The sequence below is a fragment of the Hyperoodon ampullatus genome (assembly GCF_949752795.1).
Source record: "Hyperoodon ampullatus genome assembly, chromosome: 16".
Lineage (NCBI taxonomy): Eukaryota > Metazoa > Chordata > Mammalia > Artiodactyla > Ziphiidae > Hyperoodon > Hyperoodon ampullatus.
This window is the reverse complement of record NC_136929.1, coordinates 73,045,804-73,068,279: the sequence shown is the minus strand read 5'-3', so window position 1 is coordinate 73,068,279 and position 22,476 is coordinate 73,045,804. Positions and strand designations below refer to the sequence as shown.

The window sequence follows — 22,476 nt, the reverse complement described above, 5'->3', positions numbered from 1 at the left end:
TGTGCAGGCTTCTCTTGTTGCAGAGCATGGGCTCTAAGCACGCGGGCTTCAGTAGTTGTGGCACGCGGGCTCCGTAGCTGTGGTTCGTGGGCTCTAGAGCTCAGGCTCAGTAGTTGTGGTGCACGGGCTTTGTTGCTCCGCGGCATGTGGGATCTTCCCGGACCAGGGCTCGAACCCATGTCTCCTGCATTGGCAGGTGGATTCTTAACCACTGCGCCACCAGGGAAGCCCCTACACGTGCATTTTTAATTTGAAGCAAATTGGGAGTTGGAACTCGTGGGATCTTGCTGTTACCAGACTCCTTTCATTGGTTGAGGACTGAGCCAAAGCAAGATGAAGTCCTAGCAGAAGGAGGCCAGAGGGCCCAAGTGGGTGGTGAGATGGTGAGGAGGTGGCCAGCGTGGGTGACGGGTCAGGCCTGCATTTAGTGTCTCCGCGGATCTAAGTAAGTGACTTAACCCTTCTTAGGCTTACGTCTCCGTTTCACCATTAAACTGCCGCAGAACAAGCTACCACCTCACAATTTGTTAAATGAGAAAATCCATGTGACGCCTTTAGCACAGCTCTGGAATATAGTGTGTTATCAACAAATTAATACAATATAAAGAATTCATCCAAGCGCACCTTGAGGACATTATGTTACAAAAAGACATATCCTGCACGATGCCACTTATATGAAGTACCGAGAGTAGCCAAATTCCGAGAAGCAGAAGTAGGATGGGCTGCCAGGGGCTGGGGGAGGGGGGAGAGGGAATAGGGGTTAGTATCTAATGGGGACAGTTTGAGAAGATGAGAAAGTTCTGGAGACGGATGGTGGTGACGGTTGCACAACAGGGTGAATGTGCGTAATGCCACTGAACTGCACGCTGAAAAATGGCTAAGATATATACACTACTATATGTAAAATAGATAACAAAGACCTACTCACAGCACAAGGAACTATAGTCCATATCTTGTAATAACCTATAATGGTAAAGAATCTGGAAAAGAACATATATACATATATATAACTGACCGAATCACTTTGCTGTACACCTGAAACTAACACAACATTGTTAATCAACTATATCCCAATATAAAAAAAATTTTTTTAAAGAGTATATATACATATATATGCAACTGAATCACTTTGCTGTACACCTGAAATTAACACATTGTAAATCAACTATACGTCAATTTATAAGGTGGCTAAAGTGGTAAATTTCGGGCTTCCCTGGTGGCGCAGTGGTTGAGAGTCCGCCTGCCGATGCAGGGGACACGGGTTCGTGCCCCGGTCCCGGAAGATCCCACATGCCGCCGAGCGGCTGGGTCCGTGAGCCATGGCCGCTGAGCCTGCGCGTCTGGAGCCTGTGCTCCGCAACGGGAGAGGCCACAGCAGTGAGAGGCCCGCGTACCGCAAAAAATAAATAAATAAAGTGGTAAATTTTATACTATGTATATTTTAGTGCAAAAAAAATCATCAAAGACTTTTCTGCCTCTTTAATTTGAAATTTAATACACGTTGGGTCTCCAGGAGCTAAAAAGATGTGTTTTTATAGGTGATAAGAGCTCCTCCTTTTTTTTCTGTTGCTGATGGTGATTGTGGCACAGACAGTAGCACATGTGAATTCTGATACGTCGTTTATGCTTGACAAAAACGAGGGTGAGCCTGCCAGGCGAGTTCAGACAAATCTGTTCCTGAGAAGGTCCTTCATGAGGAGCTGAAGAGAGAGAAGCTCCATCAGGAAGGAACACGAGCGGCCTGCCGTGGTGGGAGAAGAAGCGCTGCAGCTGTGATAAGAGGTCACCCAGGTATCTCCCTGCTGCAGGCCAGCCCCTCAGGGTGTTTTTCTTAATTCTGGGAATCTCTAGGAAACAGTCTTTGTTTTCAGTATAGGAAGCCAGTCCAGGCTCAGATAACATTAAGCAGAGAAGGTGCTCCAAGAAGAAGCTCAAAACCGCATTCCCTGCGCAGGTGAATGCACGGTGTAGAATAGAGTGGTAAATACCAGGTCCTCGGAAAGAATCTGACCCCAGGCTGCTCCATTACGGTCGGGAATGTGTAAATAATGCACATAAAATGCACCATCATTCCCACGGTTGGTGAATAAATGAATTGACGTTGTCTGCATAGAGGGTTATTTTTCCTTCTAATCAACTGATTGGCCTTTTCTTTAATTCTGCTTCTTACAATTTGTCCAGGGACAGGCTGGAGTCCTGGAGTCTGGCCGCGGTAATGAAAACAGTAGTCCCAGGGCGCCACCTACTGGCAAAATTCTTACAAGGGCTCGGCGGCAGGGGCTCGAAACACCCAATCCTTCCCTCCCTACCTGCTCCCCTAAGAGGATTTTAAACGCCATCCTTCCTTGGATTGGGATTTTGGGATTAGCAGATGCAAACAATTATGTAGAGAATGGATAAACAACAAGGTCCTACTGTATAGCACAGGGAACTATATTCAATATCCTGTGATAAACCATAATGGAAAATAATATAAAAAAGAATGTGTATATATAACTGAATCACTTTGCTGTACAGCAGAAATTAACACAACATTGTAAGTCAACTATACTTCAATAAAATAAATTTAAAAAATAAAATAAATGCCATCCCTCCTAAGAAAATATTGCCTTTTAAATATCATATTTGGTACATACAAAAATTATGTTATTAAGTAAAATACCATGAGGGGGACTTCCCTGGTGGTCCAGTGGTTAAGACTCCGTGCTTCCAAGACAGGGGGCACGGGTTCGATCCCTGGTCGGGGAACTAAGATCCCGCATGCCTCATGGCACGGCCAAAAAAATAATTAATTAATTAATTAAAAAAATAATAATACAGTGAGGAACACCTGTGAACCCATTACACCACCCAACCCCTAAAACTTCAAATATCATGTGAAAATGAATAAATAGTAGTAATTGTATATTCACAGCTCCGTGTGATATCATGAGTGAATCTTAGCATAATGTTGGTTGTTTTCTTTTTGTTTTTTTGTCTTTTTTTAATGAAAGTAGGCTCTGGAAGTCTACACAGTGTATGACACCTTTTTTTGTAAAGCTCATGAACATCGGCTGTTCTTCACACAGTCTGGGGCAGGAGTCATAGAGCCTTTCAAAAATATGACAAAGGAATTAGCCATCACCATAGGAAAAATACACACAGGCACAAACAAAACAACTGACATGGTTTCAGTAGGTTCATGACTCCAGTTAAGTCTCACCCTAAATCTACCACGTAAACAATTCAATAACGAACATGTCTATAGTAGAAATTTTATTTCCATTCATAAAATATATCACTAAATAGCTGAAAAAGTTACATATTATTTTAAAACATAGATTTAAAAAATCATATTAGCTTCTCCTTAGCAAAATGCTTTTGTCTTATGTATTTACAAGAATATACTATACTTCAGGTACACAATTTTCACTCAAGCCAGACTGGGAAGGCCTGTGGATGTAGGTAGATGCTCCGATAAAGTTAATTATCAGCTCTTCTTGCCTTGTGCAAAGAATGACTGGATTTTACAAAAGTCCCTTTGGAAACAAGAGTAAATACAGAGAGCTTCTAGAGAAAAGTCCAGCAAAGCAGCAGTTGAGAATATATTTTCATTCAGTGATGAAATTAATCTTGTTTTGGTAATCTACAGCCTGTTTAAGGTAGGCGGGGGGATGATGTCCTTAAAGACTAAATTGTTTCTCTAGGAATCGTCAATGTGAGCCCGTGGAGAGGGTAGCCCTGAGTCCACCTCTCTGCTGTAAGGTCGCCTGTTTTGGTAAACAGAAGGACGTTCCGAAACATGGCCATCCATGTTCTGATACATCTGCATGTGGGAGAGAGACAGGACACTTATTACCATCTGATGAAGACTTATGTGTCTCATGCCTACATGGCAATTGTTACTTTTATTATGCATAGATCTTAGAGGATATTCTACATATTAATTGACAAAGCAAATTTCATCCTTTTATTAATGGAGAAATCAAGTCATAGTCAAATATTTTATTTCATTATTGTTTCTTCTTTTAGATGTAAAATCTCAATCTAGAAATCCTGAGGCCATGCAGAAAAACCATAAAGGAGAAAGGCCATTTATATAGAGAATGCATAAACAGCAAGGCCCTACTGTATAGCAGAGGGAACTATATTCCATATCCTGTGATAAACCATCATGGAAGAGAATGTATAGATATGTATACTTGAATCACTTTGCTATACAGCAGAAATTAATCCAACATTGTAAATCAACTATACTTCAATAAGATAACTTTTTAAAAACTCAGAGAAAGGCCACAAAAAAATCTGTTCTTTATGTGGTAAATACAGAGAATTGATTGGGTTTTCACTTAAGAGTTTAGTGACTTTAAAAATTTTTGTCCAAAATGAAAACAGCTCTACTTTTTTGTTTCATTATAGAGTTAATACACATTCATATAGATAAACTAAGCAATATAGATAGATATATAGAAAAAAAAAAGCCGAAGTCACCATTATAGCTAGCTTGCTGTTCACACACAATTTTGTGTCAGGAGGCTCAGACTGTAGGTTCTGTTGTAGAACCTTGTTTTGAATTACAAATACGTTGCTCATATGTTACATGTGTTACATCTTTTCACTATTTACCACACACGGGCACGTCTCATCTTTTTAACGGCAGCCTAGGGTTCCACAGTACTGATGTACCATAGTTAAATTTTGATGGATTGGTTGTATCACATAAACTGAAAAGTGCACACGTGACCTTGTCTGCCTTTGGAATAAATGAGGGAAGTGGAATTGCTGGACCAGAGAGGACGCACTTTTGAGTTGTGAGTCACATCAGCAGCCTACCCTGCAGAAAAGTTTACTTATTCCTACTCCTATCTTCTGGGTCCGGGAACGCTCTTCTCCAGAGCCTTACCAGGGCTCCAGGGCCGAGATGTGGAAGATGGTTCATACCCACTTTTGAAATTCTCTTTCTTTTTTTTTTCTTTTCTTTTCTTTTTTTTTTTTTTTTTTTTTTTTGCAGTACGCGGGCCTTTCACTGTTGTGGCCTCTCCCGTCGTGGAACACAGGCTCCGGACGCGCAGGCTCAGCGGCCATGGCTCACGGGCCCAGCCGCTCCGTGGCATGTGGGATCTTCCCGGACCGGGGCTCGAACCCGTGTCCCCTGCATCGGCAGGCAGACTCTCAACCACTGCGCCACCAGGGAAGCCCCTCTCTTTCTTTTTTAAAAAATTTTATTTATTTATTTATTTTTGGCTGCATTGGGTCTTTGTTGCAGTGCACGGGCTTCCTCCAGTTGCGGCGAGTGGGGGCTACTCTTCCTTGCAGTGCACGGGCTTCTCATTATGGTGGCTTCTCTTGTTGCAGAGCACGGGCTCTAGGCACGTGGGCTTCAGTAGTTGTGGCTCCCAGGCTCTAGAGTACAGGCTCAGTAGTTGTGGCACACGGGCTTAGTTGTTCCGTGGCATGTGGGATCTTCGCGGACCAGGGCTCGAACCCATGTACCCTGCATTGGCAGGCGGATTCTTAACCACTGTGCCACCAGGGAAGCCCGAAATTCTCTTCCTTAAATGAGCTTACTAATCCTCGCCATTTTGTCTTTTCTATTGTCATGAATTCTTTTTTTTTCTCTCTTTTCCATTTTGTTAGGTTGATCATGTTTTCTAGGGTCCCTTTCTTCTTCTCTGCTGAATCTGAGCTTATGTATTATATTTCTCCTTCACCAGTGGTTATATTTACATATTTAACACCCATTTTATTCTTGTATTTATTTCACAGTGTGGCTGCTCCCACCACAGAGCTTCTGCAGAATCTATACCTCTTCCCACCTTTTTAGGAAAGCACTTTGCCTTGTTTTTTCAAAGAAGCCTCTGTTTTGGGTTTTCCTTCTTCAGTCTTAACTGCTTTCATTGTCTCGGGGATTTTCCATAATTTCTGGTCCACAAAGATCTCCTTCTTGCTTTCAGAGGCCATTATGGCCTCAGTTCTGTCTTTTTTTTTTTTTAATAAACTTATATATTTTTGGCTGCGTTGGGTCTTCATTACTGCACACGGGCTTTCTCTAATTGCGGCAAGTGGGGCTACTCTTTGCTGCGGTGCGTGGGCTTCTCATTGTGGTGGCTTCTCTAGTTGCAGAGCATGGGCTCTAGGGCGTGCGGGCTTCAGTAGTTGTGGCTCGTGGGCTCAGTAGTTGTGGCTCACGGGCTCTAGAGCGCAGGCTCAGTAGTTGTAGTGCACAGGCTTAGTTGCTCCGCGGCATGTGGGATCTTCCGGGACCAGGGCTTGACCCTGTGTCCCCTGCATTGGCAGGTGGATTCTTAACCACTGCACCACCAGGGAAGCCCCAGTTCTATCTTTAAAATGTATATATTTCCCATAATTTATAGGGGCTGATAGGAGAAGACAGATGGCATGAGTTCAGGGGCCTCTCTGGAAGCAGAAGGCATGCCTGTCCCTCCCTCATCCCACTGTCCCTTCATCATCTCTTCACTCCCTGTCTGCTCACCTCTCCGGCTGCAGTCACCTCCTAACCGGTGTCCTTCTTTGTTTCTGTTGCTGTTGCCATCCGAGGCACGCAGGATCCCAGTTCCCCAACCAGCGATGGAACCCAGGCCCTGGTAGTGAAAGTGCCGAGTCCTGACCACTGGACCGCCAGGGAACGACCCTAACTCGTGTCCTTACTTTTGCTCTTTTGCCTTTGTTTTCCTGAATGTACTTTTATGCATCCTTTCCTTCCCTCCATCCAGGAATATTTGCTTAGTACCCCTTAAGGTCATGTAGCTTAGCAGCACATTTTACAGCTGAGAGAACTAAGCATGATGCTACAGCTGCGTATACCATGGCGAACAAAACAGATGTGGTCACTAACCTACTCTCACGTTGACATTCGTTCATTTATTTAATAGCCAGTTACTGTCTCCGGACAATGGGGTGACATCAGGTGACGTAAAGATGAGAGCACATCATCCTAGCCCTCGTGGATCAAATCTAGTGATGAGGCAGACAGACCCACAAAGCAAAACTATCGCACAGCATGACTTGAGTGTCATGTAGAGGGACAGACAAAGTGTTAGGGGATTCAGAAGAAGGGACCTGAAATCGGAAGTTAGGGGAGAATTTGGGGAGGGGAAGCTATTTGATCAGGCTCTTTTTTAAATTATCGAGGTATAATCGACATGTTGTTACACTTGAAATTAGTTTCAAGCGTACATCACAGTGATTCACATTTGTATATATTGCAAAAGAATCACCCAAGAATCTAGTTAATATCCGTCACCATACCTAGTGATCTGGGTCTTTATCAAAGACAGATATCGAAGCATGTCTGTCCATTCTAAAAATCTCATTGGTTCATCAGTGTCTGAATAATGCCTTAGCGTGTTATTCAGTGACCTCCCTGCTCTCACTCCACACCATCAGGGTTGGGTTAGATCTAAAGTGTTAACCTGAAATTTCTAGATGTGTTTCCCTCCCTGTTTCACTTGTCCTCCAAGAACCATCTTCCTTCCTGGTCTGTAAATGAAGCCGAGACAGAGATTCTACAAAAACCATTCACGTGGGTGCAAGGAAAGATTGCGCCAGGCATGCTGGCCTGTTTTCCCACCCAAGAGACTGGACGTGACATGTTAGGAGATGTGAAGAGAAGAGGCGGAGGGCAGGGGCCTGCCCACTGTGGGTGGAGCTGCCTGGCATCGCTGTGCAGGATGTGCCTGCCTCAGAGGTGACCAGCCAAGCGGCAAGTGGGGACCGAAACCCAGTGTCTGCTTCCCAGGCTTCTGGACTGAGCCCACAGCACCTGCAGGAGTAAGGGACTCCTCCTGGGGTGCTCATCTCACCCAAGGGGTCCCGTCCTCTAACTTAGCTAAAGGTGTTTCAGCTTGCTCTCAGCGCCTTTGATACTGGGAGGGAAAGGAACCTTCCATCGCGAGGGGCAGGGAGTGGAGGAGACTGGGGAAAACGTGGAGGATGGTCCTGGAGCACAGATGCCCTCAGCTGAATCCTCATCCACGGGGATCTTGCAATTCAGCCATGCCTGATACCTCTGGGGCCCCTCGAACAGAGGGAAGCGGGTTGGGACGTCCTGTGGGTGTGGGGATGTGAAAGGGGAACTCTGGCCAGATCAAGGTCGTCCTGAACAAAGCCGAGGGCGCCTCAGCAGCCGTGGACCCTCCCTGCTGGTCACACCAGCTCTGCAGTCTTGTTTTCCTTCACATGTCCCCACTCACCCTATACTTTAGTTACAACCCATTATTTTCCATTCTACTTTCTCAGCTCTGAACCTTTATTTATGTTACTCACCCAGCCTGGAGCACCCTGCTAACCCCCATCCCCCAGTGAGCAGCCAAAATCCACTCAGTCTTCACAGCTCAGCTCAAATAACACCGCTATGGAGCCACACCCAACTGCCCAACAAGTAAAAATTACTCATTACTTGTTTTTCTATAAAACTCTGCTTTCGGTTTATTTTACAGTGTCCTTAACTATTTACAAGTCATCTGCTCTGTAGCCTGTGAGTCCCCTGGGGGCTTTCCAGCTCTCCTTTTTGTCCTAATTCCCTGACAATGCTGAATTTCCATATGTGATTTAAAAAAAAATCATAACAGGAGGAGAAGACACATACCATCCACACAGGTCTCTGGAAAGACTACAGAATTGAAAATGGACTCCTCATAATGTAGAAAAAGCGGACGGACAATCCATTTAAAGACTCAGATTCATATTTAACTAACATTTATCACCTGCTAAATGTTCCCCATGTGCTAAGTCTTTTCACATACATCACCTTATTTAGTCCTTACAAATCCACAAAGATTTGTTAATCCCATATTTCAGATAAGGAAACTGAGACCACCCCTCCCCCAAAGATTGAGTGACTTAATTAACTCATATCAGAAGCAAACAATGGAGCCAAGATTTGAACCGAGGTATTGGGAGTTCCAGGTTCCTTTGTTCACTTGGTCTAGGGGATGGCTCCTCTAACTACATCAGGTGGTACTGTTAAGGGTGAGAGTCAGAAAAGTAATTCCCAGTTCCCAAAGCTCAAAGGTCATCTACCTTAGCAACCCATTTTACAGGTAAGAAAACTAAGGCCCAGTGCTGGTATTAAGCTCTCAGGATTCCAGGCCAATGCTCTTTCCACTCTATTGCATGATTGAGTTGTATGATTATTCCACACAAAACCTTCATGCTGAATTAGGTAAAGTCAGTGGCTTCTGGAGGTCAGGGATTACGTTTTATTTATTTGTTTGGTCCTCTGCACTGGTCACTTAAAAGCATTTAATTTCTTAATCAATTGGCTAAAATCTTCAGGAAAAGTTTTTCTTTTTTTCTTTCCCCCTAAAAACACTTATCCATAAGTATATCTAACCCCATACAACTTTTTTTTTTTTTTCCAGGACAAGAGTAGCTTTACTTTTCTGAATGCTTTTCTTAATCTAATTATATTGATGAAGGATGGGTGGACCTTTGTTTTGAGTTTAGGATTATGAGTTTGACCCCATACAACTTTTAAAGAGCAACCTAGACCAGTTGTGATGAGGAAGGCAACTTGGTACCTTTGGCACTCAGGAAATCAGCAATGAGTGTTCGGAGTTCCAGAGTTCTTTCCTTCCTAACGATACTTTATAAGATGCTGTGCTGCTACCTACCGCTTCTTCCGCATCTGCCAGCTGACATCCCAAAAATGAAGTCAGGTTAGGAAAGGATGGCCGTTTCCTAGAGTCAAAAGCCCAGCAGGATTGCATGATAAAGTATCTGTAAAGACAACAGAAGAAGAAGCAAGATAGGAAATGTGAATGAAGCAAAATGGGTCACTTTCCACTTAACGAAGCACCATTTATTGCTGTGGAGATAGTTGTTTATGGCATGTTTGTCCTGAGGCAAGTACTAGCTTAGATTTTGAACTCATATGAGAAAGGAAAAATTAGATGATGCATTTTGACAAATACAGTGTGGACCAGAATTCAGGAGAAGGGTCCCTCAAGTAAAGGAATTGAAACCCAGAAAACATTCAGTTATGTTCAGAAATCCCTGAAACCAAAAGGAAGAGTTTTCTTTCCTTTCCTTTTCTTTTCCTTTCTTTGCTTTTCTTTTCTTTTCTTAAGAGGAATCATGGGAACTTCATACTAAAGTTTTACTTTTTTTCTCATGGGTTTGGAACTAGACAGGCTGTAAATTTCCGATTTCAGCCACTTTACGGTCTGACTTAAACTTACATTTCTTCCGTGGCATAAAATGGCTGATCCATTTTAAATCCACTCTGGATGAGTTTGTAGAAGTTAGCATCAGCTGGAATCCCGGGGTAAGGATTGACACCTGAGAAAAACAAGAGGGCATATAACCATCCACTCACCCTTCAGTTGTTTCTTATTCACTCAATTGGCAAACATGATGGATTGTGGCTCCCTGGGCCAGCACTGTGTGGTGCTGGGCAGGAGAAGCCACGTTCTGGCAGGCAGAACAGACCAACAGACACCAGCACGTAAAAATAAAGGGGCTCAGGCTGCCACAGAAGTAAGACTAGGCGGGCTCTGGGTCATGGCATTTCTTCCACCCTTTGACTTAGGAGTGGGGGAGGCGTGCAGAGGAGGCAGAAAGCAGAAGCCCCGGGCTCAGGGAACTGCAAGTCTTACCAAGCGAGAATATTTCCCAGAGTAATATTCCGTATGACCAGACATCGCTCTTAATTGTGTAGATTCCCTCAAACAAGCTTTCAGGAGCCATCCACTTCACAGGCAGACGGGCCTGTGTAAAATCCAAGCAGAGATCAGTGGTGAATTTTCCAAGTACAAGCATTCCTTCTTTTCTCGTTAGCTAGGTGATCACTTTTATTCTCTCCCTAAGGCCACACTGAATGCTTCCTTGAGAAAATCATATTCCTCAAGTGGCCTTTTTTTCACTTTCAAATTAATATTGTAACATAGTAGCCTTAAACAAACAAACTTTATTTCTTTAAAACTCAAGCTTGCACTTGGCATTGGTAAGTTTCACAGTAGACACTCGCTTCCTGCTGAGTAGCCAGGCACTTCCCCAGGGGTAAGTGGAGTATTCTGTTAAGGCATTTCTTGGAAGAATTTTAGTGGAAATGCCATTCACAAGAATGTGATGGGGGAGCATACGTCATCGCTTCCAGAAATGACACCAGGCGGGTTTCTGTGGCTTTAGTAATTCTCTGTAGCATGAAAGGGGAGTTTTGAATTAGTACAGCCTCAGGTTAGAATCAAGACACAGGGACGGGGAGGTTCCTGGGGCTGAGCGTTCTGTAGTATTTTCTTTTTCAGGGGTTGAGAGCCCTTAACGGTGCACATTTAATCTGCCAAGTAAAATCAAAGCTCAAGAAAGATACCCTGGTTTAAATCCTATTCAAAAGGATGAGCTGGGAGAATCAAGGAGGCTAGTCTGGTTAATTTGATTAATTAAAGGGATTAATTGTGGTTCCAAATGGAATTCCCTTTCCTGCTTAAGAAACCACCAGCTAGTAGGGTAGAAACTTCATAGCCATTATTAGTTCATCCTATTTAAGACTGCAGCTACAATGAGGGAAGCATAGATCCAAAATCAGCTGTGTGTTTGATTCTAGTGGGAACACAGTTTAATTTGATTTGCAACATGTATTGGACAATGGAGTTTGGTTGGTTTATTCCCATAAACGCTATGAGCTAAGTGAATACTCCTTCATGGGAAACACTGTAACATCATGCTCGTGCACAGGCGTTGGGCTCAGACCATTCATGTTCTAACCCATGTGCTGTGTAATCATGAGCAAGTGACTTTTCTGTGCCTCAGTTTGCTCAACCACAAACGGGTACTTTGAGGACCAAATGAGTCAATACACGTACAGCACTTAGAAGAGCGCTTAGCACATGGTAAGCACAATACCAGCATTTGTTATTATTATTACTTCACAAGTAGGCGCAATAAAGCAGAGAGAAATCACAAAAATGAACAGCCATAAAGAACAACAGGGGCTTAAATCCAGGCATTGTAATTCTTAAAAACCATACTCTTTCAACTACACACAATTTTATCATCTAGTATTTTTAGTTCTCTTATAAGTGACACATGTGTCCTTAGGTTTTTTTAACAAGTAGATTCAGTGATGTTTTAGGTCTCCCTGTGTAACAGTAAGAGGATGACAAATATTCATTAACTAACATCCGATTTAAATACTGTGCCTTTTTAAAATGTATATTTAATATTTAATTTACACGTTGTATTTTTAAAATGCTGTCTTGTAACGATTACCTATTCCCATAATTGAAAGCATAACTCAATAGTCACTTTATAGATTAAGGAACTGAAATAAGTTTTAAGTAATGAGATTTTTTTTTTAAGTGTGGATTGCATCCAAAGGCCCCTAATTGATAGGTGTGATGCTATTTTGCTCAACTTTTATTACAGATGGAATATTTCCGTGAAGCTGCAGAAAAACCTTGGAAGCCTAAGAAAGCAAACTGCTGGGAGGAAGTTTTCTGAGGTTAACATAAATCACAAATGCACTACAGTGAGCGCAGATGTTTAGAGCAGTGATGACAAAAACACAAAATAACAGGATAAAACTATATGAGAAGCAGCAGTCTCACGTTGCCTCTGACCACGTAGTTGGAATCACTCATAATGTCCCGAGCCAGTCCAAAATCACCGATCTTCACCACTTTCCCATGGGTCACAAGGACATTCCTGGCCGCCAGGTCTCTGTGAACACACTAGAAGGAACAAACTGGGAGTGTTATTTACCATGATGTAGATTATCACAGAGTACAATCTTTCTTCTCATTTCAAGTTCAGTAGGAGTTACAGATGACAAAACTGTAGTTCCTCGAGGTGTCTTATCTTTACTGGGCCCTGAGCAATCATCACGATGTGTAACTAAGTGCGTGAACAATTCTTCAGCCGTTGGTGCTGCTTAGGGAACATTCCCAGAGGCCAAAGGGGCCGGGTTCTGAGAAAGCAGGTCAACCCTAGCAAGGTGCATATCTTGCTATAAATAAGAGACACAGCAGCAGGGCCTCTAAAGGGGTTTTCAGAGCACTCTTCTGTGGGGTGGAGACAATGTCTTTTCTGAGGGGAAAATACCTTTGGCAATATACTGGCATAATATTAAAAAAAGAGGGAAAATACTAGAAGTTTGGGAAGGTTGACTAAGGTGAAATTAGAAACAGTTCCTGAATTGAGAGATGATGTGACTTTAATTCGAGTGGTTTGGCAAGAAAATTAACTCCACAGAGGAAGATTTTAAAAGGAACAGGGACTTCCCTGGTGGCTCAGTGGTTAAGAATCCACCTGCCAATGCAGGGGACACGGGTTCGAGCCCTGGTCCGGGAAGATCCCACATGCCATGGAACAACTAAGCCTGTGCGCCACAACTACTGAGCCTGCGCTCTAGAGCCTGAAAGCCACAACTACTGAGTCCGTGGGCCACAACTACTGAAGCCCGTGCGCCCTAGAGCCCATGCTCCATAATGAGAAGCCACGGCAATGAGAAGCCCGCGCACCACAACGAAGAGTAGCCCCCGCTTAACGCAATTAGAGAACGGGGACGGCCTAAAGGGAAAATGGGAGAGAGTTGCAAGAAACCAGATAAACTTCAAAACATTCTTATTATCACAAGCCCAGGGGGAGAAAAGGCAGTGCCCCTTGACCTCCAATCGTGAGTAGTTTGAGAATTTACTTAACTACAGGCAGCAACCGGGCTGGACCGTCTAGGCAGATGCTTTCAATGTCTGTAAAGAAACTGGTGACAGTGCTACTGTAGATGCAGAGGTGAGAGAGGAGACATACTCCAGCAGCCGGCAGGGAACACGAGGAGAGGAAAGTGTCCGGGGACTGGGGTGGGGAAGGATTCTGAGACAGTGATTCTTTTCACTGTTGAGCAAGTACGAGGACGCCCAACTGTGGAAAAGAAAAGTAAAGACGGCAGCTCTTTCTCTTCCGTCCCAGGTGCTTCGGGATCTGTGGGCCCCGGTGCAGACGTGGCCAAGTCCAAGAACCACAGCACGCACAGCCAGTCCCCAAAATGGCACGGAAATGGCATCAAGAAACCCCGATCACAATTATCTCTTAAGGGGGTGGACCCCGAGTTCCCGAGGAACACGCCCTCTGCCAAGAAGCACAACAAGAAGGGCCTGAAGAAGATTCAGGCCAGCAACGCCAGGGCCACGTGTGCACTGCTGAAGCTGTCAAGGCTCTCATAAAGCCCAAGGAGGCCAAACCCAAGGTCCCAAAGGGAGCAGCCACAAGCTCAGTCAGCTTGCCTATATTGCCCACCCCAAGCTCAAGAAACGTTCCCGCATCGCCAAGGGTCTCAGGTTCTGCCGGCCAAAGTCCCAGGCCAAGGCTCAAACCAAAGCCCAGGCCAAGGCTGCAGCTGCAGCTCCAGCTCCGGCTCAGGCTCTGGCTCCGGCTCAGGCTCCCAAAGATACCTAGGCCCTCACAAAGGCTCCAGAATAGAGGCCTTTATCTGCCAATGTGGGAACAGAAGGACTGGTGTGACCCCTGGGCTGCTGTCTGCATGGGGCTGGTGTCCTCCTGTGCTATTGGTACAAATAAACCTGAGGCAGGATCTGTCAGTAAAAAGGAAGAAAGGAAGGAAGGAAGGAAGGGAGGGAGGGAGGGAGGGAGGGAGGGAAAGAAAGAAAGAAAGAAAGAAAGAAAGAAAGAAAGAAAGAAAGAAAGAAAGGAAGAAAGAAAGAGAGAGAGAGGAAGAAAGAAGAGAGGGAGGGAGGGAGGAAGGGAGGAAGGAAGGAAGAAAGAAAGGGAGAGAGAAATGAAAGACAGCAACACGTACTTTCAATATCCATGAGTGAAAAAAAACCTTGGGATTCTAACTGGGGTTGTGAGAAATACACAGATTAATCTGGTGAGAACTGACTTTTCTTTTAAACGGTGAATCTCTCCCATATGAACAAAACAGAACTCATTTATTCAGGTCTTCCTTTTTGCCCTTTAATCAAGTTTCACAGGTTTCTTCATGAAAGAAACAGATCTTAGGTGTTTCTTGTTTATCTTAACCTGTTTCATGGTTTGGTTGCTCTCCTGAATAGAATTGTTTTCTTGTTCTTCAAAGCTATTGATCTATTTCACATTAATCTTTTTCTTAAAACTGGGATATAATTGATGTAATACGTTATATTGGAGACTGTACTTTTTTAAAGAAAAAGAAAAATACAGCTGAAATTACTCTTTCCAAATTCAGGGAGAAAGAGGAGAGAGGAGGCCAAGAGAGGGCAGTGGAGGAGGGAGAGGAAGAGGCTAGGAGCCCAAAGGGAAAAGGAGAGGAAAACGTTGGGGAAATAAAGAGAAGTAGTGGAAGGGAAGAAAACGAGGACAGGAAGTAGCCAGACGAATGGTGGAAATCGGTTCACAGGCAGCAGACGTCTGAAATGTCAGAGAAGAGCAGGACTGAAAGAACATTATAGAAAGAATGCAAAACCGGGGTAGAGTCCACGGTGTGAGGGGGCCCTGAGGTCTTCACATCACAGCCCCAGTGGATCTGGGATTAGCAGACCCACAGGCTGCTGCCAACCCACAGCAAACTCTCGAAAGAGACACCGGTGCCTTGCGCGGCTGGCTTGGCCTGAAGGGCACCCGGGATTTGAGCCTCCGCTCACCCCCTGGGTCAAAGGTAGGACACAGTCTAAACAACCTGAAGTGACTGCCCGACAGGGCTACACCTGGTTTTGAGGAGGGATTCCTGAGGACTTCTGGAAGCTTCAGGGACTTTGGACCGTCTGGGAGGGCTGTGATAAACATCGTTTTATAAGGGATCCCTGACCTTTATACTATAATTAGCCAAGAGCCCATGTAACATCCTAGGTGACTCCAACTGTGAACGGGAGGGAAAGGAGCTGCAAGTTAAAATAAACAAGAAAAAAAGAAAACCCCACATCTCTTCTTCAAAATTATCTTCTTGTTGTTGGTATTGTGAGTTTCGTTTTTAAAAGGAGCTTACCGACTTAAATTCCAGAAATTCCATTCCTTTGGCCACTTGATATGCAAAGCAAAGAAGATCTTCAAAGGTAAGTACATTCAAGTCCTCTTCTTCCTCCAGCCTTTTTTGGTTTTCGTATTCAATTTCATCTGTAAAACACAACTGGTCTTCATTTTTGCCAAAATGCAAAGAAGTTGCCTTATGGAAGGGGGAGGGGCAAGATAGGGGGAGGGGACTTCGAGGTACAAACTAGTATGTATGAAATAAGCTACAAGGATATATTGCACAACACAGGGAATATGGCTGATATTCTATAATGACTATAAATGGAGTACAACCTTTAAAATTGTGAATCACCATATAGTACACCTGTAACTTATATAATATTGTACGTCGGCTATACTTCAATTAAAAAAAAGAAAAGAAGTTGTCTTATAAATCTCTGTAAGCACCTCATGTACAAATGGAACTACGACATCATCTTCCTGGTGGCACCAGGGCTAACCTATTTATGCAGAGAACTGTTCAGCCCAGGAAGGGTCACCTAAAGGTTCTCTTTGGTTAGAGGAGTGAATTCTCCAGCTCTCTGGGATGAGTCAGGGGTTTCTTTTGCACTAGGTAGTTTTGTCACACTGGGAAAAGAATTACCAATTATCTACTACATTTTATGAACTGTTTGTGCACTTAATGTTCTTTTTTTTTTTAAAGGGGAATGAAACTCCTCATTGTGTGTGTGACACCACTAAAGTTTTTTTTTTTTATAATAAATTTATTTATTTATGGCTGCATTGGGTCTTCGTTGCTGTGCGCGGGCTTTCTCTAGTTGCAGCGAGCGGGGGCTACTCTTCGTTGCGGTGCGTGGGCTTCTCATTGCGGTGGTTTCTCTTATTGCGGAGCATGGGATCTAGGCGCTCGGGCTTCAGTAGTTGTGGCGCAGGGGCTTCGTTGCTCCGCGGCATGTGGGATCTTCCCGGACCAGGGCTCGAACCCGTGTCCCCTGCATTGGCAGGCAGATTCTTAACCACTGCGCCACCAGGGAAGTCCTTAATGTTCTTCTAGTTAATTTTTTTTTTTTTTTTTTTTTTTTTTTTTTTTGCCACACTGTGTGGCTTGTGGGATCTTAGTTCCCCAACCAGGAATTGAACCCATGCCCCCTGCAGTGGAAGCGCAGAGTCTGAACAACTGAACTGCCAGAAAAGTCCCAATTTATGACTTTTAAAAAGAATAACCTGATCAAATAAAATAGCTCTCAGTGTTTATTAGTAGAAACATTGACATAAAATTCACACTACTAGGGCTTCCCTGGTGGCGCAGTGGCTGAGAGTCTGCCTGCCAATTTAGGGGACACAGGTTCGAGCCCTGGTCTGGGAAGATCCCACATGCCGCGGAGCAACTAGCCCCGTGAGCCACAATTACTGAGCCTGCGCGTCTGGAGCCTGTGCTCCGCAACAAGAGAGGCCACGATAGTGAGAGGCCCGCGCACCGTGATGAAGAGTGGCCCCCGCTTGCCACAACTAGAGAAAGCCCTCGCACAGAAACAAAGAGCCAACACAGCCATAAATAAATAAATAAATAAATAAAATTTTAAAAAAATAAAGGCAAAATTCCTTAAAAAAAAATTCACACTACTAAACAGGTGGCTTTTCACTACCTTTAAAGTAAATATGCATTGGGACTTCCCTGGTGGTGCAGTGGTTAAGAATCCGCCTGCCAATGCAGGGGACACCGTTCGATCCCTGGTCTGGGAAGATCCCACATGCTGCGGAGCAACTAAGCCCATGCACCACAACTACTGAGCCTGCGCTCTAGAGCCCACGAGCCACAACTCCTGAAGCCCACGTGCCTAGAGCCCGTGTTCCGCAACAAGAGAAGCCACTGCAGTGAGAAGCCCGCGCACTGCAATGAAGAGTAGCCCCCACTCTCCACAACTAAAGAAAGTCCAGTCATAGCAACAAAGACCCAATGCAGCCATAAATAAATTTATTTTTTAAAAATTCTATAAAGCAAATATGCATTAATAAAGCCTATAGATTACATTAGCAAAGATAAACATGCTTTTGCATTTACACACTTTTTAAAAATAGCTAACACAGAACTCTTGTATCCATTTCTATTTGGAAGTGCCACTATTTAGAATAAAATATTACCTTCGGATTGAAATGAATTCCCATTGAACCCTGAGACAGGATCTGAGTCCGGGTGTATTTGGACTTCCCTTGAACCAGGCATACTATTAAAAAAAAGTTATTTCATTATTTATGTTCTTCTTCTGAGTAGATGTTTTATTAGAAAAACTACAATTCATCAAATAAATGAATTCCAATTATAAATGGGCTTTTAAATTAAAAGCATGGCATCAACTAGTCCTTTTAGTGTGTGTGGACGTTAAACACATCTGTGTAACTGAGCCTGTCTGTCGAACAAGGATAAGAGTGATCCCTGTTACCTGTATGGAATCTTACGGTTCAAAGAGGACCTCACTCAGTCCTTCCCACAACCCTACAAGCTGGGTGTCAAAGTCACATTTTATAAAAGAAAAGCTAGGCTGGGTGAGATAAATATGATTTGCTGAAATCACGAAGCTAATAAAGAGTGTGACTTTCCCTATAAAAGTCCATGTATTATAGATCTTCTGTAGAGACTTTTAGTGTTTCATCATCCTTTTTTTTTCCAAGTTGACCTTTGTAAAGCTCATTCCCTTTTCCTGTGAAATTAATAAACAGTAATAAGGAAAATCTCTTTCACTGTGTATAATATAGAACTCTTCACTGAGGAATTTTGTATACATTATATACAGACAATGATTCAGTTTATTCCAGCATAATAGTTGACCCCAATTACAATGTCCACATCTTTAGAAAATAGCTTAATGCTTTCAGACCACAAATATTCCAAAAGTAATTGCTTCAGTGTGTTTAATATCCAGTGACTGGAATGAATCAAAGGCACTGAGTGACCAGCATTGTTGTCACTAACCATGGAGTCCTAGTCACACACGGGTTCTCTGTTCTAGAATTCGGATGACATTATAGAATCCTCTCAGTTTGGGAATATGAACTGAGAAACGAGTGTAAAAGGGAAGTTTGGTGTGAAATGATTAAGGTTAGCTGCACAAAGACACGCATGGGGTTTCCATGGGGTCCCTGGTGTTAAGATGCTGGTCTCTGTCTCAGCATTAAAAGGCCAGAGGTGTGAGCTGAAACTTACATGCTAAGAACACAGGGAATCTCAAACAGATCCTCCAAAAGTCCCCCGGTAAAGCTAACAGTCTCTGACAAATCCGCATTTAGAAAAAGGGAGAGCTTTCATGTAGGAGGGAACTCGGGATGCACTGTGGCTTGAGGACTCATTCTATCAGAGTGCCTGTGAATTCATTCAGAGAAGGGTGTCATCGAGCTATGATGTTCAGGTAATTAGCAGGAAATTTCCAAGGATGAGGACGAGCATCCCGCCAAACCTACAGCCCTCTTGGGACTGAGAGTCACTCAGGATCCCACAGATGGCAGAATATACAAGGCAGAGCATAGAGACAAATGTTACCACTACTTTATTTTGTCCCCATCATTATGTCAATCAATCCATCCTAATTTTTAAAAATCCGATTTATGCATTTAGAGCTCTTTTGTGCAATACTCCCAGGACCTGCACTACTTTCTATGAATATATCAAGGGCTTTGGGAAAGGGGTTCATTCTTTCTACCAATACCCATGTGTCAGCCAGGAGGCCTGACATATTGAATAATGCACCTTTCCTAAAACTGAATATATGTCTAGGATGTGATTAGGCGCCTGTGGACAGAATTGGTTCAGCTGCAGTACCTGTGCTGTAGGAAAGGGAAAGCCTCGTGGTTCAAATCAACAGGGAAACTATAACAAAGATAAGAGACCTTTCTAGGTTTTAGAACCCACAGACCACACAAAATGCTGGAGGATGGCCTTTAGAAACTGGCCAGTGGGGTGTGTTTAACCATCATACGTTGTCTGTTCTGTAATGTATGATTATGAAACTGTGACCCAGTCTCTTACCTGGAATTAGGGGGTGATTGGAAAGTGGGATAAAAGCTGAAATTATGTTCCTTGAAAATCTCCGTCCACGTCCTGTGAAATTTTTCTCTTTTACTTCTTAGATAGTTGAGAAGGTCTCCATAGCAACAATATTCAAAGATCAAGTAAATTGGTCCTGAAATAGTGACAGTTTTCATGCTAGGTATACAGACACCAAATCATTTTTTTCAGACATCTGTGTGGCAGAAACCATAGTCTACAAGAACGCCCTTCTCCCCTAACTTGGGGAGAGCACAGATCTCTCTAAACCTATCTCCTCTTGGACTTTAAATTCAATTTCAGATTTTTGCTCAAACTCCTTGGAAGGCTGTCTCTTGTTGCCTTCCACTTTGGCCCGTGTGGCCTCACCAAGAACCACTGGCCACCTAACTTCTCCAGTTTGCAACTGGGAATAATATGTTGACTGCGTTGTGAGCACTTGGTAAATATAAGCTGATTTGTGGTTTACCCGAGGAGGGAGAAATACATCCCTAGCCACCTGTTAAATCCATTTTCTCTTTATTTCTCTGTCCCAGTGCCCGGCTGGCTGTCCCAGAAGGAATGACCCTTGGGCACGGGGTTCGGGTGCTTCTAGGCAGAAGTGAGAGAATCAGAGCACATGCTCTGTTGGATTCTGGGAGAATAGAGTTTGAAACACCTCCTTGGCTACGCCTTACATGAAGCAGCTCAGTTAGGGCCACGGCCAAGCTGCGCAGCTCAGCACTGCATCTGGGTCAGCTCCACAGACAGGGAGAAGCACCCTCTGAGCAGGTAGAGAGACACCACAAAATGTACTTGCAGCGTTGTTATTATTATTGTGGGTTTTTTTGGCTGCGCCACGGGGCTTGCAGGATCTTAGTTCCCCGACCAGGGATTGAACCTGGGCCAAGGCAGTGAAAGCCCAGAATCCTAACCGCTGAACCACCAGGGAAGTCCCTTTAAGTAGGTTAGAATATGTGGCTCATCCCGATGAAGACAGGCGTTGTCTACACTGACCCATCTGACTCTAGAGTGAGGTGTGTCCTATCCCACTTGGGTTTGGGGGCCCACCCTGTGACTGAGAGAACGAGAGAAACACGAGAACAAATGCCCTTTATGTCTTCAGGCTAAAACGTTTTCGATTAGGTGTTCTTAGTGGGAACTGGTTACCTGACAGGGTGCAAGCCCCCAGCAGATTCACAATATTCTCGTGGCTGCCCAGGTGGGTCATCATTTTGAGTTCAGACATGAGAGCCTCTCTTTCCGAGCTGTCTGCTTTTTCTGTCAATGGCAGGGCATTACAAATGTAAAATGGAAGTAAATTAGGTATTTTAGGTTATTCAATAAATTAAAATTTTCCTCAGTTCAGAGTAGATTTGCATAAAAGTTTTAAAATACATACAATAATACATACATTTTGAATAATAATACCCTATGTTTTAAGGCAGAATTTCAAAGATTGTAGCATGAAAGTTGAACCAAATAATGTGCCTTTCTACTGGACTTTCCTCTACCTACAAAATAAAAATCTTTATAATTGACCCTTAAAAACTAAAATAAAACAAAATAATAATACATGCTTTTCCTCCACAGTTGAAGTTAATAAATATGCTGAAGGGAGAAACATACTTTTTTTTTTTTGTGACACTTTTATTTGTTAAAGTCATAGAGTGACAAGATGGGAATGTCAGCGAGGGTGGTTGGTTCCAGCCTGTGACCCTCAGGTCTAGAATCTTAAATTTGTCAGTGGACCCCATGGTGAGAAGGTCAAAGAAGACCAGTTCCCACTGACCAAGTTCTCAAGAGACTCCCTAATTGATCATGAGGAACAGAGCTGCTGGGTAGGCTAGAATGTATCCACTTACTCTCCCTGGAGTAAGTCTAGAGAGCTTGGCAAATTGTATTCATCATCTTGCTTAGAAGTAGGGCATGGAGGTACTTATTGGTGAACTCAAAGGTCTCCTGTCATTGAGGCCAATGGGCCCAGGTGGTCAGGACACCCCTGCCCGGGAGGGTGCTGGAGGCCTAGAGGCAAGGGCAAGGTCTCTGGGCGCCCCCCACCATCTGTTAACATATTCTTTCTTACAGATAGAGTAACTTAACTTTACATTCAATGGAGATTTGATTAGCTATTTCCAGGTGTCATTATTTTGTCCTGGAAGACATGTAGCCTTTATGTGGCTTTCCCAGAGCTTTTTTTTTTTTTTTTTTTGCGGTACGCGGGCCTCTCACTGTTGTGGCCTCTCCCGTTGCGGAGCACAGGCTCCGGACGCGCAGGCTCAGCGGCCATGGCTCACGGGCCCAGCCGCTCCGCGGCATGTGGGATCTTCCCGGACCGGGGCACGAACCCGTGTCCCCTGCATCGGCAGGCGGACTCTCAACCACTGCGCCACCAGGGAGGCCCTTTCCCAGAGCTTTGATGTCATCTGTTTTGACTTGTGTGAGCTCTCAGGGGCATCCTAATTTCCTACTTCTTGGCCTGGGAGTGACATCCTTCACTGTGTGCACTGGGACCCACTGTACCTCAGGTTTTCCACTGCCTCATGTTTTATAGGGAT

At 43.9% G+C, this 22,476-nt stretch overlaps 1 protein-coding gene and 1 pseudogene across 2 annotated transcripts in view; one reads left to right on the top strand and one right to left on the bottom strand.

Moving 5' to 3' along the window:
- Positions 1-3,682: 3,682 nt before the first annotated feature.
- Positions 3,683-22,476, bottom strand: part of FLT3 (fms related receptor tyrosine kinase 3) — a gene marked incomplete at both ends in the record, with an annotated part of 78,507 nt that continues 59,713 nt past the window's right edge. Inside the window, 9 exons of the mRNA XM_079721562.1 lie at positions 3,683-3,805; positions 9,615-9,720; positions 10,182-10,281; positions 10,599-10,710; positions 12,549-12,671; positions 15,917-16,044; positions 18,043-18,125; positions 19,922-20,075; positions 21,089-21,199. Coding sequence (XP_079577688.1) covers positions 3,683-3,805; positions 9,615-9,720; positions 10,182-10,281; positions 10,599-10,710; positions 12,549-12,671; positions 15,917-16,044; positions 18,043-18,125; positions 19,922-20,075; positions 21,089-21,199 — 1,040 coding nt within the window. The remainder of the gene's footprint in view (positions 3,806-9,614; positions 9,721-10,181; positions 10,282-10,598; positions 10,711-12,548; positions 12,672-15,916; positions 16,045-18,042; positions 18,126-19,921; positions 20,076-21,088; positions 21,200-22,476) is intronic.
- LOC307065213 (large ribosomal subunit protein eL29-like) lies at positions 12,827-14,391 on the top strand (annotated as a pseudogene). The gene is made up of 2 exons: positions 12,827-12,830; positions 13,906-14,391. The product of its transcript is annotated as a large ribosomal subunit protein eL29-like (transcript).